The sequence below is a fragment of the Carcharodon carcharias genome, chromosome 15 (genome assembly GCF_017639515.1).
Source record: "Carcharodon carcharias isolate sCarCar2 chromosome 15, sCarCar2.pri, whole genome shotgun sequence".
NCBI lineage: Eukaryota > Metazoa > Chordata > Chondrichthyes > Lamniformes > Lamnidae > Carcharodon > Carcharodon carcharias.
This window is the reverse complement of record NC_054481.1, coordinates 89,389,437-89,408,741: the sequence shown is the minus strand read 5'-3', so window position 1 is coordinate 89,408,741 and position 19,305 is coordinate 89,389,437. Positions and strand designations below refer to the sequence as shown.

Genomic DNA, 19,305 nt, shown 5'->3' with positions numbered 1-19,305 from the left:
CAACTGCCTCAGGCAATTGCCAGAATTGCCTGAGAAAATGGCCCGACATAATTTTGGGTTGTATATTTTTTTTTGATATCCTTTGGTGCTGGATGTTGTTCCCCCAAATTCACCTGTTTTAAGTCCATCAAGTGGGGCTATGAGGTCCAATTTACAACCCGCTGATTTGGCATTGGATCCAGAATCCCTGCCTAGTGGTATGAGTTCTGTGACCTGTTGAAAGGTCAGCAACTGGAAATATTCTGATTTTCAGGATCTGTGGAATTTTGCTATTGTTCTTTGGGATGGTGCCTGGTTTGAGGAAATGCAGAAGCAGGTTTTGGAGCAATTGTCACTTTGTTGTGCAACAGTTTTATTAGATTCACCCCCATTGCTCACTTGATCGGCAACCCATCCACCATCTTCACCATTCATTCCCTCCACCACCACTGATGCACAGTAGCAGCAGTGTGTACCATCTACAAGATGCACTGCAGCAAATCACCAAGATTTCTTTGGCAACACCTTCCAAACCCACAACCTCTACTACTGAGAAGGACAAGGGCAGCAGATAGATGGGAACACACAGCCTGCAAGTTCCCTTCCAAGCCACTCACCATCCTGACTTGGAAATATATCGCTGTTGCTGGGTCAAAATCCTGGAACTCCCTCCCTAACAGCACTGTGGGTGTACCTACACCACATGGACTGCAGCAGTTCAAGAAGTCAGCACCTTCTCAAGGGCAATTAGGGATGGGCAATTAATGCTGGCCTAGCCAGCGATGCCAAGAATGAATAAAAAAAGACAGAAATGCCAACTCAGAATGCAGGATGATGGCATCACCTCTTTAAACCACTCTGCAGATGACTTGTAATGAGACCCCATTGTGTATTGGTCTTTATTGTGCGATAAATAATAATCTACTTCAATATTCTGTAAAGAAGTACATTATATTGGGACACTTCCTATTACACATTTTCTCTTACTGCTAGCTCAGCCCAGCTTCTCATCCATTGATCCGAATTTTCTTTTGTTCATTGGATGTGGGTGTCACTGTCTAGGCCAGCATTTATTGCCCATCCCTAATTGCCCTTGTTCAGAGGACATTTAAGAGCCAACCACATGGCTGTGGGTCTGGAGCCACATGTAAGCCAGACCAGGAAAAGATAGTAGATTTCCTTCCCTAAAGGATATTAGTGAACCAAATAGGATTTTACAACAATCGACAATGGTTCCATGGGGGAAAACTTGACCCCTGTCCGGGCGGGCCAGTCGAGAGCGGGCGCGGAGCCGATTGCTGCCCGCGATCGGCTCTGTGCCACCATTTTATCTTGGCCCACCCAGTGTTATGCGCACCCAGTAGCGCTCAGCGCTACCTGTGTGGGCGGGGTAGGGGGATGAGGGAGAGGCGGAACCTGTGCTTTTTTGCACATGCGCATGAAAGAGCACAGAAATCTCCTTGAGGCACATGAGCTGGGAGATGTTTATGAAATGTGAAAATTTTATTTATTAATTTAACAAACCCTTCATGAAACTTCATCATGCCCGTGGATGAGGTTTCATGAAAAAACGCGAAGGCCGCCTGGGCTCTTAAGGTTGGACGGGCAGCCCTGTTAATTATTTGAATTGGTTTTTAAATGGCCTTAACAGGCCTTTGACAGTTCGGTGGGCACCCAGCTGCCTCTGGCGCACCCCCGCCGGATGGAAGATCGGAATGATGCACGGTGACTTCGGGATGCATGCCCAACATTTTACGCATCGGCATGCGAGGGTGAGGAAGTGTAAACTCTGCCCATGGTCGTCATTTGACTTTTAATTCCAGATTTTTATTGAATTCAAATTCTACCATGGTGGGATTTGAACCCAGGTCCCCAGAGCATCACCCTGGGTATCTGGATTATTAGCCCAGTGACAACACCACCATCACAGTAATGTCAAACAACTGAATTTGTTGACTCTGTTGGCAACAGTAATTTCTAGGCTCTTAGTGTTAAAAAGATACTTTTTACTTAAGCTAATATTTCAGGACCTTGTGTCTATTATGTTTACGACAATTAAGTTTGGTTCTCTTGGTACTACCTTCACCTTTGAGTTAGAACATCGTGGGATCAAGGCCTATGCATAATCTAGGGGATCCTTGGCTGACACGTCAGTGCAGTTCCGAGGGTGTGCTGTTCTGTCTAAGATGCTCTTTTTTACCTATCTGCCTGCTAAGGTTACGGACAGGAGGGGTGTTAATTTAAACAGCACTAATTTCTCCTCTCACCAACGTCCATAAGCAGAAAGGTACTTTGATTTATTTCCCTCTTTAGAAGCAGCGGCGTATTTCCCAATGCCTCAATTTTGGCGTGATCCAATTTTCTATTAATAACACCACAGCAAACTCAAGATAGGATGAACTCAAAGGGTCAGTTTATTTAAACACACTCAAAATGTGAAAAGAGGGTTCACAATGCCCCCTTGCATTTAGATAGTAAAGAAAAATATAGAGAAAAGAAAGATTTACAGTGCAGAGACCATAAAGAAAAGAAATATGGCTTTACATGGGTTCCAAAGTCCAGGATCAAAGTCCAATGGGGTATTCCTTCATAGATGTCGGAGGGTTGAAAACCGATGCTAGGTGATTCCCATTTCTGGTGGTGTTGACATCACTCGATGAGGTCGGCATGCAGAGATTAATCAGTCTTCTATAGGCATATAAAAAGTAAAATGTTGATAAATGGGAGAGTAGGGCCAGTTGGGACCAAAATGAGATTTACACATGAAGGCAGGGGGTATGGCTGAGGTATTAAATCAATACTTTGCATCTGTCTTAACCAAAGAAGATGATCTACCCAGGCCACAGTGACAGAGGATGTAATTAATATACTAGAAGGGTTTCAAATTGATAAGGAGGTGATATTGAATAGGCTGTCTGTACTTAAAATTGATAAGGCACCAGGACTGGGTGAGATGCATCCAAGGGTACTGAGAGAAGTGGCAGTAGAAATTGTGGAGGCACTGGCCATAATTTTTCAGTCTTCCTTTCACTCCGGGGTGGCCCCTGAAGACTGGAGAATTGCAAACATTACACCCTTGTTCTAAAAAGGGTGTAAAGATAAGCCCAGCAACTACAAGTCAGTTTAAACTCGGTGGGGGGAAACTTCTAGAAACAATAATTCGGGACAAAATTAATAGTTATATGGACAAATGTGGGTTAATTAAGGTAAGCCAGCATGGATTTGTTAAGGGAAAATCGTATTTCACTATCTTGCTGGAGTTTTTGAAAAGGTAACAGAGAGGGTTGATGAGGTGAGTGCTGTTGATGTGGTGTACATGGACTTCCAAAAGGCGTTCTGAACGGTGCTGCACAACAGACTTGTGACCAAGTTTATAGCTCATGGAATAAAAGTGACATGGGTGCAAAATTGGCTGAGTGACATGAAAGAGAGAGTAGTGGTGAATGGTGAATGGATGCTTTTTGGGCTGGAAGAATGTTTGTAGTGGAGTTCCCCAGGGGTCAGTGTTGGGACCCTTGCTTTTCCTAATATATATATTGACTTAGATCTTGGTGTGCAGGCACAATTTCAAAATTTGTGAATGATACAAAACTTTGTGAACTGTGAGGAGGATAATATAGAACTTCAAAAGGACATGGACAAGTTGGTCTATGAAGATGAAATTCAATGCAGAGAAACGTGAAATGATTCATTTTATAGTAAGAACATGGAGAGACAATATAAAATAAAGGGTACAGCTCTAAAGGGGCGCAGGAGCAGACACACCTGGGTGTATATGGGATTAGTCATTGAAGGTGGCAGGACAGTTTGAGAAACTTGTATAAGACACTAGTTTGGCTTAAATTGGGGTGTTGCATCCAGTTCTGGGTGCCACAATTTAGGAAAGAAGTGAAGGCATTGGTGAGATTGTCGAAAGGATTCATGAGAATGAAGTTCCTTATCCCTGGAACCAGTTATGAAGATAGATTGGAGAAGTTAGGACTGTTTTCCTTGGAGAAGGCTGAGAGGAGATTTAGAGGTATTCAAAATCATGAAGGGTCTGGACAGAGTAGATGGGGAGAAACTGTTCCCACTCGTGAAAGGATCTAGAACGAGAGGGCACGAATTATAGTAATTGGCAAAAGGAGCAATAGTAATACGAGAAAAGCTTTTTCAAGCAGTGAGTGGTTAGGATTTGGAATGCACTGCCTGAGTGTGTGATGGAGGCAGGTTCAATTGAAGCATTCAGAAGAGAATTAGACAGTTATTTGAAAAGAGAAAATGTGCAGGATTATGGGGAGAAGGTGGGAGAATAGAACTAGGTAGCTGCTCATTCAGGGAGCCGGTTTTGAATTTCTAATGATGGATGGATGTCTCATGGGCCTGGGTCATGCTACATCTAGCATGGCCAGTTAGCTTTACCAATAATCTCAGCTATCAACTTCCCAAAGCCAGGTGAAAGGATGCCCAAAAAAAAATAAGAAGTAGTATTCACAAGAAAAAATGGGAGTATCATGGCCTCCTTAAATGGAGCAAAATCAGTTAAAGTTAATAAAATTGCTATAAATGAAATGGAAGCCTTAGCTGGACAGAATAAAAGATGCCACCATCAGTAATCACCATGGATTTATCCAAGAGGCTAGGGAAGGGAGATGTGATTATAAGGGAGTCACTGGACATTAGGGATGTACCATTATATTGGAAACAGGCTGATGTGAGGCCTCATAGTCAAGAAAGAGTGAACAAACAGACACCGGCAACTACAAACCTTTGAGTCTTCCTTTAACTCTGGAAGTAATGATTTGATATAGGGGTCTTGTGGTGCAGTGGGTAGTGCCCCTATCCCTGGATCAGAAGCTCTGGGTTCAAGTCCCACTTCAGGATTTGATGGCTATGGAAGCTGTGTTTACAATGTGGCCAAACAGGTTGATTATCAGCTTATAAATCCTTCCAATACAACTGATGGCAGGCAGCAAGAGTGGGAGAGTTTCCTGGTCAGCTATACTGCAGAAGGCAATGCAAACCACTGCAGTACTTTTGCCAAACATAATCATGGACCAGTGCCCTCTTCAGGCATGGTACCTGGAAGAGGAGGAATTAGCTGATGAGCAGCAGCTTGTATTTATATTGTAAAAATAGTAAAACATCCCAGGATGTTTCAGAGGAACCTTATAAAGTAGAAAATACCATTCAGTAACCACAAAGCTCAGAAGGTTCCTGGAAAATAGAAATTGGATGAAAACAGCAGATACTTGTTAGAGGAGCTTTGTCAGGATGGGGGAACATACTGAGTGTGGTGCCCCAGGGATCAGTGTTGGATCTACACTGTATCTAACCTGCTTTAGTAGCTACAATTTAGCAACTCAATGCATACTGGTTATTATACTAAGCTAGGTGGGCAGTGGAAAAAGAGAAGACAGAACAGGCTTTACAGGATGAGATGGATAAATTAAATGACTAGGCAGTATTGAACATAACAAGGACAAAGGACAGCATGTGCATTTTCTGAATGGAATTGAAATAACTAAGGCAGAAGTTGAGAAAAATCTATGGGGCCCCACAGACTGTGCAGCCAGTCAAGATAATCTAGGTTTTGGGTAATGATGTAAATGGGTGACACTGGATCTGTCACCCATTAACTGTCCTGGCAATGTTGAAAATGGGGAGGGATATATAACTGGTGGCTGATCAGATATCATCACTTACACTATTTCCCAAAGTTAGAGTTACTCCAATGTTCCCAACCAATGCTGCACAGCAAGCAATGAATCCTATAAAGGAGGATTTCCGGCTCGGTGAGCGGGGGTGGGGCTCGCTCGCCGAGGTGTAAAATGACACGGAGTGAAGTCTGGCATGCATCCCAACATCACAGCATGTCATTTAGATTTTCAGTTTGGCGGGTGCGTAGCTGACTCAGCTGCACACCAGCTGAACTGTCAATGGCCTATTAAGGTAATTTAATTTTCAATTCAAATAATTAATGGAGCTGCCCGTCCAACCTTAAGGTTGGTGGGCATGTGAAGAGCCCAGGCGGCCTTCGCATTTTTCATGGAACTTCATCCATAGAACCATAGAAAAGTTACAGCACAGAGGAGGCCATTTGGCCCATCTTGTCCATGCCAGCCCGAGGACACCCAGGTGCCCTTTCTAATCCCACTTTCCTGCACCCGGCCCTTGGCACTGCAGCTTACAGCACTTAAGGTGCAGATCCTGGTACTTTTTAAAAGAGTTTAGAGTTTCTGCCTCTACCACCAACTTGGGCAGCGAATTCCAGACACCCACTACCCTCTGCGTCAAAAAGTTCTTCCGCATGTCCCCCCTATACCCTCTGCCACATATCTTGAATTTATGTCCCCTGGTTCTAGAATTCTGCACCAAGCGAAACAATTTTATCCTGTCCACTCTATCAATTCCCCTCATAATTTTGTACACCTCAATCAAGTCACCTCTCAGCCTTCTTTGTTCCAAGGAAAATAACCCCAACCCATCCAATCTCTCCTCGTAGCTACACTTTTCTAACCCTGGCAACATTCGTGTAAACCTCCTCTGCACTCTCTCCAGAGCTATTACATCCTTCCTGTAATGTGGTGACCAGAACTGCACACAATTCTCCAGTTGTGGCCTCACCAGTGTTTTATATAATTCCAACATTATATCTTTTATATTCTATACCTCTGCCAATGAAGGAGAACATTCCATATGCCTTCTTTACAACCTTGTCTACTTGAACTGCTGCCTTCACGGACCTGTGTACTTGTACGCCAAGATCTCTCACTTCATCTACCCCTATTCCCATTTATTATGTAATCCCTGTAACTGTTTGACCTCCATAAATGTATGACCTCACACTTCTCTATGTTAAAATCCATCTGCCACTTTACTGCCCACTCCACCAACCCATTTATATCGTTTCAGAGATTTTGGCTATCCTCCACACTATCCACTACTCAACCAATCCTTGTGTCAACTGCAAATTTCCCAATCGTGCCCACCACGTTCATGTCCAAATAGTTGATACATAACACAAACAACAAGGGTCCCAACACCGAGCTCTGTGGAACATCACTTGAGACAACTTTCCATTCGCAAGGATATCCATTTTCCATTACCCTTTGTTTCCTGTTACAAAGCCAATCTTTTATCTAGTTTGCTACATTACCCTGAATCCCATGGGCTTTTACTTTGCTGACCAAACTGCCACGTGGGACCTTGTCAAATACCTTGCTAAAATCCATGTACACAACATCCACTGCACTACCTTTATCAACCGTTCTTGTCGCTTCCTCAAATAATTCAATCAAATTTGTGAGACAAGACCTTCCTTTAACAAATCCATGCTGACCATCCCTGACTCGCCCATGCCTTGCCACGTGACAGTTAATCCTATCTCTCAGGATTGATTCTACTAACTTGCTCACCACTGATGTAAGACTAACTGGCCTATAATTGTTTGGCATTTCCTTTGATCCTTTTTAAACAATGGAACCACGTTTGCATTTCTCCAGTCCTCCGGTACCTCCCCTGTATCTAGTGAAGATTGGAAAATCATCCTCAGAGCATCTGCTATCTCCTCCCTGACTTCCTTCAGCAACCTCGGAAACAATCCATCTGGTCCTGGTGACTTATCAACTTTCAAGGATTTCAACCCTTTTAGTACTTCCTCTCTCTTCATGAATATCCCATCCAATATCTTGCAGTGTTCCTCCTGGACTACTATACCTACATCCTCCCTTTCCTCTGTAAACACGGAGACAAAATATTCATTCAAAACCCTTCCCACAGCCTCTGCATCTACACACAAGTTTCCATCTTCATCTCTGATAGGTCCCACTTTTTCCTTAAATAACCTTTTAGCATTAATGCATTGGTAAAACATCTTTGGGTTATCTTTAGCTTTACTTGCTAAGCTTTTTTTATGCCCTCTCTTTGATTTCCTTATTTCCTTTTTTACTTCGTCCCTGCACTTCCTATATTCGTCTAGGCTATCTGCAGTGCTTAGTTCTTTGTGCCTATCATGTGCTTTCTTTTTCTGTTTGACCTTCCCCTGTATTCCTCTAGACAACCACTCTTATTTTTGTAAAGGACATGTCTACTTTGTATAATTAGGATCTCGCTTTTTAGTGCTTCCATTGTTTTATTCTCCAGCAGTGCTGTCCAGTCCACCTCAGCCAAGTCCCTTCTCATTTCTGCATGGGCAGGATGAGGATTCATGAATGGTTTTAAATTTTCACAAAAAATTTCAAAATTAATGCACATGTCCCAGCTCATGTGACAGTTTCACATGAGGGGACGTCATAAAAAAATTTCCGCCACTTTATTAAGCTTTTTACACTTTAAATTTACCTCCCTGGTGGTGGTGCCTCAGGGAGATTTCTGCACTCTTTCACCCCTGCCCCCCCCCCGCACAACCCCCCTGATGGGGAGAAACTTCTCCCCATACAGTGTGAACAATATAGTGCAACACAAGACCAAGGGAGTCACAATTAAACTGTGCAATGTCCTGGCCAGACTACACCTTGGACCAGTGACTCGTTTGGATCATGGTGACATAGGTTTGCATCCAAACATTGGGCTGAATTTTACTTGCCCCCGATGGCATGTTTCCTGGGTGTGGGGGGGTTGGGGGGGAATGGTGGGAGGCTGGTAGGGAGCATGTAAAATAGGGCAGGCACCCATCCCACCACCTTCCCGCCCACCCCTGAGCTCATCCCCATAAGGCGGTGCTGGGTAGATGCTGAAATCAGTAGCTCGCCCACCATATTTAAATGAAAAATCAAGGGCCAATTATGCTTGTTATCAAGCCAATTAACCCTGATATGACATGGGCAGCGTACTAATACATTTAGCATGGGCAGCAGGATGGGAATGCAAGCCTGATTTTTTTTTCACACGAATGCTTAAAGGGTGGGAAGGAAGGGAGGGGGGTTCGCTCTTCAGGGACTGCCCTTTGCTGCTCACAGGTTGGTTACTCTTAGACTGAATTCCTCCTTCCTTCTGACCCATTCCCTCCCTTAAACCCTCTCCCTAACTTAACCAAACCCTCCCAGCCAAGGATCTATGGGCCTCAGTCACAGGTATGTGAAGAGAAAATGATTGGTGAAAACAAATGTAGGTCCCTTACAGTCAGAAACAAGGGAATTTATAATGGGGAACAAAGAAATGGCTGACCAACTAAATACATACTTTCGTTCTGTCTTCACAAAGGAGGACACAAATAACATATCAGAAATGTTGGGGAGCACAGGGTTTAGTGAGAGGAAGGAACTGAAAGTAATCAGTATTAGTAGGGAAATGGTGTTGGAGAAATTGATGGGATTGAAGGACAGTATATCCCCAGGGCCTGATAATCTACACCCCTGAGTACTTAAGGAAGGGGCCCTAGAAATAGTGGATGCATTGGTGGTCATTGTCTGAGATTCTATAGACTCTGGAACAGTTCCTACAGATTGGAGGGTAGCTAATGTAACCCCACTATTTAAAAAGTGAGGTAGAGAGAAAACAGGGAATTATAGACCAGTCAGCCTGACATCGGTAGTGGGGACAATTCTAGAGTCCATTATAAAAGATTTAATAGCTGAGCACTTGGAAAACAGTGGCAGAATCGGACAGAGTCAGCATGGATTTACGAAAGGGAAATCATGCTTGACAAATCTACTGGAATTTTTCAAGGATGTAACTAGTAGAGTTGATGAGAGGGAGCCAGTGGATGTGGTTTATTTGGACTTTCTGAAGGCTTTCGACAAAGTCCCACACAAGAGATTGGCGTGTAAAATTAAAGCGCATGGGATTGGAGGTAGTGTATTAAGATGGATAGAAAACTGGTTGGCAGACAGGAAACAAAAAGTAGGAATAAACGTGTCTTTTTCCGAATGGCAGACAGTGACTAGTGGGGTACCACAGGGATCAGTGCTGGGACCACAGTTATTCACAATATATATTAATAATTTCGATGAGGGACTCAAATGTAATACCTCCAAATTTGCAGATGACACAAAGCTGGGTGGGAGGGTGAGCTGTGAGGAGGATGCAGAGATGCTTCAGTGTGATTTGGACAAGCTGTGAGTGGGCAAATGCATGGCAGATACAGCATAATGTGGATAAATGAGAGGTTATCCACTTTGGTAGCAAAAACAGGAAGGCAGATTATTATCTGAATGGCTATAAATTGAGAGAGGGGAATGTGCAACGAGACCTGGGTGTCCTTGTACACCAGTCGCTGAAGGTAAGCATGCAGGTGCAGCAGGTAGAGAAGGCAAACGGTATATTGGCCTTCATAGCCAGAGGATTCGAGTACAGGAACAGGGATGTCTTGCTGCAATTGTACAGGGCCTAGGTGAGACTACACCTGGAATATTGTGTGCAGTCTTGGTCTCCTTATCTGAGGAAGGATGTACATGCTATAGAGGGAGTGCAGCAAAGGTTTACCCGACTGATTCCTGGAATGATGGGACTGACATATAAGGAGAGATTGAGTCAATTAGGATTGTATGCGCTGGAGTTCAGAAGAATGAGGGGAGATCTCATAGAAACCTATAAAATTCTAACAGGACTAAACAGGGTAGATGCAGGAAGGATGTTCCCGATGGTGGGGGAATCCAGAACCAGGGGTCACAGTCTGAGGATACGGGGTAGACCATTTAGGACTGAGATGAGGAGAAATTTCTTCACCCAGAGAATGGTGAGCCTGTGGAATTCGCTACCACAGAAAGTAGTCAAGAACAAAATATTGTATGTTTTCAAGAAGGAGTTAGATATAGACCTTGGGGCGAAAGGGATCAAAGGATACGGGGAGAAAGCGGGAGCAGGATGGATGATCAGCCATGATCATAATGAATGGTGGAGCAGGCTCAAAGGCCTACTCCTGCTCCTAGTTTCTATGTTTCTATGCTTCTTCCCCTGCACTCTCGGCAGTAGCCACTGACGCTTTCTTGGCACTGCCAGGACCTGCTGGAGGTGCTGCCCAGTGCTCCAGAGAGTGGGAATACCGCTCCCACTAGGGGGCAGAAGTCCCACTCAGCCCTTGTCAGTCCACCCTGCAGCACTTTATGTCTGCGGGGCGGGCCAGAGTTATTTCCAGCATGCCTCCACGCCCCCTACCATCCTCCCCAACCTGTTATTCAGCCCATTGTCTTCTCTGATTTCTGCTGCTGCTTGAGGTAGGCACCAACTTTGCAGATGCAAAGCAGCAACAGATAGTCAAACAGATAAATGACCCTGTTGCTGAGGCATGGGACAAACCTACTCCTTATTCTGAGGGACCATAGGAACTCAGCTCCATCACACTTGCGTCAGTCGATTATAAGCCCGGGAAATCCAGCCCAGAGTCTGCCAAGGTTATACTAAGGCTTCACAATTCACCAGTCAAAGCACATTAGTAGCACTGAGCTTAGCATTACAGAAAAGACACAAGTGATCCCAAGCCAAGAGCTGGCACTTCATCCAGAGTCTATTTCAGACAGAGATTGTTAGAATTTTGAATGTTAAAAGAATCGATGGATATGTGGATAGTGCAGGAAAGGCATGATTGGGGTGGAAGATCTTATTGAATGACTGAGTAGGTTCAAGGGGCTGAGAAACCTATTCCTGCTCCTGTGCTATGGATCAGGTAATACAAATCTTTATTAAATCGTCAGCCATGATTCGGCCGGCAGAACTCTGGCTGCTGAGTCAGGGAGCTTGGGTTCAAATCCCACTCCAGAAACTTGAGCACAAAGTCTATCTGGCCTACTGAGGGAATGCTGCATTATCAGAGGTGCGACCTCTTGATGAGACGATAAACTGAGGCCCTGTCTGCTCCCTGCGGTGCTATTTCAAAGAAGGGCAGGAGAGTTCTCCCTTGTCTCCTGGCTGATATCTATCCCTCAACCTACGTCGAAAAAGACAGATTACCTGGTCATTATCACACTGCTGTTTGTGGAACTTGCTATGTGCAAACTAGCTGCTGTGTTTTCTGCATTACAACAATGACTACACTTCGAACAAAAAAACAGTTCATTGGCTACCAAGCATTTTGGGACATTGTGAAAGGTGTTAAATTAATTTCCCGATTGTCTTCAATGGAAATAAAAGTTGGGAAAGACATAAAAGGCCCGCTATCACCTCTTTTGCACTATCGCACAGTCAGGATCCATCCCATGTATTCAGAAGGAAATTTTAAACTTTGGCTGATAGGTGTTTAGATTCATAGGAAGATGGAGCCCAAAATTGAGCTGTTCAAAATCATCCGGTTGCAAATTGGGAAAGTGAAAGTCAAGGGATGAGCTTCCACTAGTCAAATGACCTTTATAAAATGATTATTCTTACATTCATCTCCCTCAGTGGCTTTGACAGTCTATTAATCCAGGAGTGTGCTGTTTGGAAACCTCAAGGCTGACTCAGTGGAGAGTTTGGTTTGTGTGTGTGTCTTTCTGAAAAAGCACAAGTATTGACTAATCACCCAAACCAACCACAAAACAGACTGGTGTAAAGAGCTGCAAATGCCAATCGGCAGGGTCCCTTTGGGAGAAATGTGTGAATAATCAGCAATCAAGTAGAAAGGAGCAGAGAGGCTGCAGAAAACCCACCCTCTTAGTGACTGAACAACTCATCGTCAACCAATTCACAGTCCAGCTGTGTTTGCAAAATGACTGAAGTTTGACTAAAATAAACTTGCTTTTGCTTCTCTACTGAACCGCACATCCAATAAGTTAGCGAATAATTATAGGCAACTGATGCTCTTGGACAATAGTCAGTTCCATAAGGATCTGGAGGCCATGAGCTGACTGTAGATATGCTATTTCTGAGGGACATCACTTGTGTAATTGCGGGTTAAGTTTTTTGGGATGTGGCCATTGTTGCCAAGGCTGACATTTATTGCCCATTAATAGTTGCTCTGAGAAGCTGCTGGTGGGAATTCTATTGAACCCCTGAACGCCATGATGATTTGATACAACTTGGGTCCAAACTAGTAAACGCCAAAGTTAGGACTGATCTCGGGAAGTTCTTTACACCAAGGTGGATAGGCTGTTGGAATGGAGTAATGCAATAATCCCTTTGTCATTGGATGAACTATGTTGCACCAAGTGGCCTTCCTCGTCTGTATCTACTTTATGCTCTTGTTGTCCATTGGAAATGGGCTGTGAGCAGTTGGGCTGATAATGTGTCCTGTAGGCAGGGTTGCCAAGCATCCAGGATTGTCTTGGGGTCTCCAGTTGTTAAATATTGCTATATTATCTGTAAAGAGCTAGGAACTATTTAGCTCGGAAATAATTGTTATGTGTAAGAGTTCCAGGGGGCCATGTTTCACAGCTGCACTGGAAACTCACGTAAAATGGAACAGTACCAGATCAATCCAGTCCTTCTTTGTACCAAACAACAGTACAAAATTAAACATAGAGTTCCTGATCTTTCCAAGCTTAAAGTGATTATTAACAACATCTGGGAACCAAAAGACAACAAGAAAACACAGCACCAGGATTTGAAGTTTAATGTCCAAGATGCTGCTGTGAAGAATCCAAGAGAAAGATCTTAGGGGCAATTAAAACAATGCTTTTTAAATTTTCCCTGAACATTTTTGTTAGTTAGTTATAAAAATAATAGAGTTGGAGATAAAGGACCATTTGACTGAACGGGAGGTCAGAGGATTAAATACTAACATTTGAGTATAGGAATTAGAAGCAGTAGACCATTCAGCCCCTCGAGCCTGTTCCACTATTCAATAAGAGCATGACTGATCTGATTGTGGCCTCAACGCACTCTCCTGCCTACCCATAATCCTTTGATTACCTTTTTAGTCAAAAATCTATCTACATCTGCCTTAAAAATATTCAATGACTCTGTCTCCAAAGACTCTCAATCTCCAGTAGAACGCCCACCTAGAGTTATGAAACCTTACTGCATGTTTTGTAGTACTGTGGGGTATATAGCACAGATAATGTGACCTGTGAGGCCTGATTTTCTGGTAATGTGACTTGTGAGCCCTGTATTTCTGATAGTGTGACCTGTGGGGCCTGTCTTGCTGGTTACCTGTGGGGCCTGTATTACTGGTGACCTGGGGGTGGGCCGGAGTGGGGGGGTGGGGGGGGGCCTGTATTGCTGATCCTATGATCTGTATTGTTTAAAAAAATGACTGTGGGACCTGTTTGTCCTCTTAACATCAAGGAACCTGGTGTGGAATGCATTCCCAAGACTGTCAGCTGCTTAAAGATGTACTCTCTTTTTCAGGTCTTGCTCCATATTTAAGCGATGTGGACAGTAGACCATTTACTTCAATTCTGTATGGAAATGGACCTGGGTACACACTGCAAAATGGAGAAAGGCCAAATGTTTCAAACAGTGAAATCTGTAAGTTTTTGAAATTATTCTTAAAATTACTTGGAATGACCTGATGTGAGGTGGGATTGACCTGGAGAAAATGGGAGCTAATACCTTGTTTCATATCTTCTTGCAGTGTAACACTTACAGTGTGAGTATGCTCAGTGTGATGCTAGCAGTCCAGTCCCCAGGAGAAAGAAGCTTTCTTCGCTGGTGCCCCATCCACCACCTGAAACATCCACTCCCTTCACCACTGACACACAGTGGCAGCAGTGTCTACCATCTACAAGGTGCACTGCAGCAACATAGCAAGCCCCCTTTGACAGTACCTTCCAAACCTGAGACCTCTACCATCTAGAAGGACAAGGGCAGCAGACACATGGGAACACCAAGCAAGTTCTCCTCCAAGCAACACACCATCCTGAGTTGGAAATATATCACCGTTCCTTCACTGTCACTGGGTCAAAATCCTGGAACTCCCTTCCTAATAGCACTGTGGGTGTACCTAAACCATATGGACTGCAGTGGTTCAAAAAGGCAGCTCACCACCACCTTCTCAAGGGGCAGCTAGGGATGGGCAATAAATGCTGGCCTAACCCTCACATCCCAGGAACAAATAAAAAAAATTGCTCTCTGGGGCGATGCAGTAATTAAAGATATGAAATACATTCAATAGATGCTGTTTGTGCACCTGTGGGGGAGAAAATTTATTTTAACCTTCTCCTTTGTTGTGTTTTATACCTCCCATTCTCTCTTCCTCCCCCTCTCCTTCCTTCTCACCTTTCTTGTCTCTCTCCCTCCTCCTCTCTTTGTCCCCCAATCTTCTCCGTCCCCCCCCACTCTGTCCCTCCTCTCTCTCTCCCTTCTCGCCCTCTCTTTGCTTCCCTCTCCCCGTTTCCCTCTTCTCTTATTCTACTTTCTACCTCTCTGTTCTCCTCTTCCACACTCTCTCCCTTCATCACAGATGAGAACAATTACCTGGCACAGTCGGCGGTGCCACTGAGACAAGAAACGCATGGAGGAGAAGATGTTGCCATATTTGCAAAAGGCCCAATGGCTCACCTCTTCCACAGTGTGCATGAGCAGAACTATATCCCACACGTTATGGCATATGCAGCCTGCATTGGTCAAAACAAGGAACACTGCACCACTCTTCCCTCTCAGCCCTGTGGCAATGGCGCATGGGTGCCTGAGGGCACGAGTGCCATTTTGTTAGTATTGCTGGCACTACTGTCCTGTGTCTAGAGGAATATTTTTCTAGAGACAGCTTTAGGGTGGACTGTGCCTGTTAATCAGGAATCCCTCTTCCTCTTATCAATGCAATGGTTCTGGTTTGTGGAGCAGTGTGATTGCTCGCCCGCAGAACAAGACCTGTAAAAGGTGTGAGCACTCCCGCACACATGGCCCTTCCTGATCACACTGCCCCATGGAGCAGAACGACCACCTCCCTCTCTCCTTCCCCACCCTACCTAGTTTGCCCTCCTGCCAGCCTCATTTTGAGACCTGCAACAAAAAGCATGAACCTTAAATTTTAAAAAAAACCACTAGCTATCTGCATAGCAATAGGATAAATTCTTGTGCTCTAATGACAACTGCCTCTTCCTCCCCTTCCGTGTTGCAGCTCAATATTCTGCAGACTTGACTCCAGAGGCTTTTAGTAGATGCCGGCTGGATGATGTCCATGCTGGGATTAATGAGCAGATAGACCCGGCATTACCCAGTGACCATATCACCTCTCCGCACTCTGAAAAGGAAAAGGTCCACTTCTCAAATTTGTTATCTCACCCCTCGCACCCCCTTAAATCCCAATCAAACCAGAACCATTGTATGAGCCAACGCTAAAATCATTACGATGAAATTCTCACAATGACCCTGTGGAATGGGATCTCCATTCCTCCGTGTGAAAACGTCATCACATTGATCACGGTTGCCTCCCTTGACTAGTCCATGGTTAATAAGCAATTATGTTTGCCGACTTAATGTACTTCATCAAAGGATCAAGTCTTTAAGGACTGTAAATAAATGTCTGGTTGGGCCAATGCGTTTGATTTTAGTCACGGATTTTAAAGACAGAAATGATCTTCAATTTTGCGGGAGCACTGTCCTGATAGTTAACACTGCATCTAATGTCAGTAAAATGTGGAGGAAGCTGCCAGGAAAATAAATTGTTGGGTGCTAATTATTCTGCGAAATCCAAGGGGTGAGGTGAAGAGCTGGCACAGTGGAAGAAAAGGATTAATCTTCTTTCTTGTGGTAGCAGCTGAACTGGTCCTTGCTGACAGGAATGTGCTCTATAAAGTTAACCAATGTTCTGAGCACTCTAATAGGAACATGGTGTATAAATACCATTTGTCTTTCAAAGGCCATTGCTTTTAAATACCCTTTAGGGGTAAAATGTAACTAATGTACAGAATTCCCAGCAGTGATAGGGTCAAACTCTGGGAAGTTATATATTTGTTTATTCTGAGTTTCACAAGTCAAACACTCCTCTCATGTCCTGGGTCAAACCCTTGAGAATTCAGACAACCAGGAGACATCTCTGTAACTGGAGAATTAAAGCTACATTTGCAGAAGACAATTCGTTTTTAAAAAATCTTCTACTTTTCCACAAAACCATATTGAAACACCCCTGCAGAAAGAACAGTTTAAATATCAAAATTAAGCCAGCAAGTTATTTGTGTCTGCATGTTTTATTATTTATCCCTTGTTTTTGTGAAGTTTTAAATTTCTTGGTGTCGGGCACTGTTCTGCCCAAATGATGAGCGGGGGCCTGTTTCCAGGCCTCTTCCAGAAGTAAAAACCAGTTCAAAGTTGTCAAAAACCAGTATGTCAGTGGCCCTAACCAGTTGCTTAGAGAGAGATGTGGCCTACCTGAGGCCACATGTCTGTCACTGCGTCTTGCTTTTCCTCCCCAGGGATTGAGGGTGGTGATGGAGAAGAGTCCATTCAGAGGCGTCAGAGACGCCAGTGTTGGCAAGCATCAGGCGCATCCTTGCCAATACCCATGATTCCCAAAAGCACCTTCAACCTACACAGCATTCGAGAGGCAGCCCTTGTTAGATTTCTGGATCTGACTTCCTTGGAGCTACCTTGAGCTTCTGTCTTGACCAAAGGGAACCCCTTTGCAAACGACAAGTTGCTGGGGTAAGTTGCAGATTTGAACATGCACACCCTGCCATTATCCCACCCAGGATGCTGCTGAGGAGGAGAAGCACCACAATAATTGCTCGATTAAATATTAAACAAATTGTGTAAATCAGATTTAAAGTATTGGTTTCAAATTGTAACCATTTCCTTGTGTTACCAATATCTGTCTTATTTGAAATTTCAGAAATCTTTTATAATAAAGTTTTTTTCACTGTTTTATCCAATGTCTTTTGGTATTCCTTTCTTTGTCCCTTGTTTAGATACTGAACTCTGAGAGCTTTTTAAAATTAATTCCTGCAGACTTTGACTCACTTAGTGTTAAATATTTTCTTTGAGGATAGAGGGATATGGGTAGCACTGCTAATCCAATGGCACTGGAGAGGTGCCGACATACCTATCTGAGGCTGCCTCTGGCCAATAGTTTCCTATTGTGACATTGTACATGAATAATTCAAGCTATTTAAAAAGGGAAATTCACCTTTTACAAGGTTTGCAGTAAAATACTCTTAGCTATCCCCCTCAGTACCAGTTTGTAGGGCAGGTCCTGACCCACATGAGATTCTTGAGCCATGTTCTGAGGAACTGGGCAAGAAAGACACCCATTTATCAGCCACACGGGTCAGGCTGGAGCTGTGGCCCCCAACTGGGAGTAGGCATCTCCTCTGCGTCAGCCCAATGACCCTGTGCTTCTGTTTGAGAGGATTCTCCACGTAGGCCCAGTGTTTGAACCATTCATTGACCATATCACAACCTTATAACAATACCCAGGGATCCAGGCTAGTTTCAGGCACAGCAAACCAAGTGTGGAATAAAAGAAAGACAGAAAGAACTTATATTTAGATAATGTCTTTTACCATCTCAGACTGTCCCAACATCCTTTACAGCCAATTAAGTACTTTTGAATTATAATCACTGTTATAAGATAGGAAACATGGCAGCCAATTCGCACATATCAAACCCCCACAAAAAGCAATGCAGTAATGACCAGACAACCTGTGTTTTTTCAGTAATGTTGGTTGAGGGATAAATATTGGACAGCACACCCCTCCTTTTCTTCCAATACTGCCAGGGGATCTTTCACTGCCACCTGACAGGCAGACAGAGGCTAGTTGAACATCTCATCCAAAAGACAGCTTTTGGGATTTGAACCTTCTGATTCAGAGGCAAGATTGCTATGGCTGAGACCAAAACGACATCCTACACCTCAGCATGACAAATGAAAACAGACGTGTGGTCAAATCATATCGGACGCAACTAATCGATGTCAGCTTTTGAAATTCATCAGCTTTGAATGGCAAATGAAACATCTTCATTGCTAGTCTGTTTCTGTTCTACTTAGACCAAGTGCAAAGGTGTTCAATAATTAGAGCACAGAATGTTAATTGCATATAAATTCAGCGTTTAATTGTATTTAGGTGATGGGCATTAGTTGGGGATTCAGTTGCGCTCCTCTATATTGGAGCAGAGCTAATTACCTGACAGGGAAGAGACCATGAAGGTGGTTCTCCCAGGATGAGGCTAGCCCACTGCACTTCAGGTGTGCTGACGCCTGCGTTGTCCCCAAATGCGGGATACTGGACTGTGAAATTTGTGGTAGTGGAGGACTGCGTTTGCGCTTTCCCCTGATTTTAAGTTGAAACAATATATATATTGGAGCAGACACCACAGAGAGGGGTGGGGAGGGAGGAGAACATCCCTATGAGCCTGCTCCTGGGCCTGACCAAGTTAGCCATTAACAGGCCGCGGGTGATCGAGGGGGTCATCCGACCTGACTGTCTACCCCTCTTCTGTGGCTACATTCATGAATGGGTGTCCCTGGAGAGGGAGCCGCAGTGTCCGCTGGCACTATCGAGGCCATCTGTGCCCGGTTGTCCGCGCAGGGGCTGGGGTGCTTTATTGATCCCTTTA

The 19,305-nt window shown here is 44.1% G+C and overlaps 1 protein-coding gene and 1 non-coding gene across 2 annotated transcripts in view; both read left to right on the top strand.

Moving 5' to 3' along the window:
* Positions 1-17,574, top strand: part of alpl (alkaline phosphatase, biomineralization associated) — a 121,501-nt gene extending 103,927 nt beyond the window's left edge. Inside the window, exons 12-13 of the mRNA XM_041206405.1 lie at positions 14,161-14,280; positions 15,215-17,574. Of these exons, the coding sequence (XP_041062339.1) occupies positions 14,161-14,280; positions 15,215-15,495 (401 nt within the window). The 3' untranslated portion in view covers positions 15,496-17,574. The remainder of the gene's footprint in view (positions 1-14,160; positions 14,281-15,214) is intronic.
* Positions 17,575-18,864: 1,290 nt separating this feature from the next.
* Positions 18,865-19,022, top strand: LOC121288731. The gene has a single exon (XR_005945417.1). It is a non-coding gene; the product is annotated as a U1 spliceosomal RNA (small nuclear RNA).
* Positions 19,023-19,305: the final 283 nt, after the last annotated feature.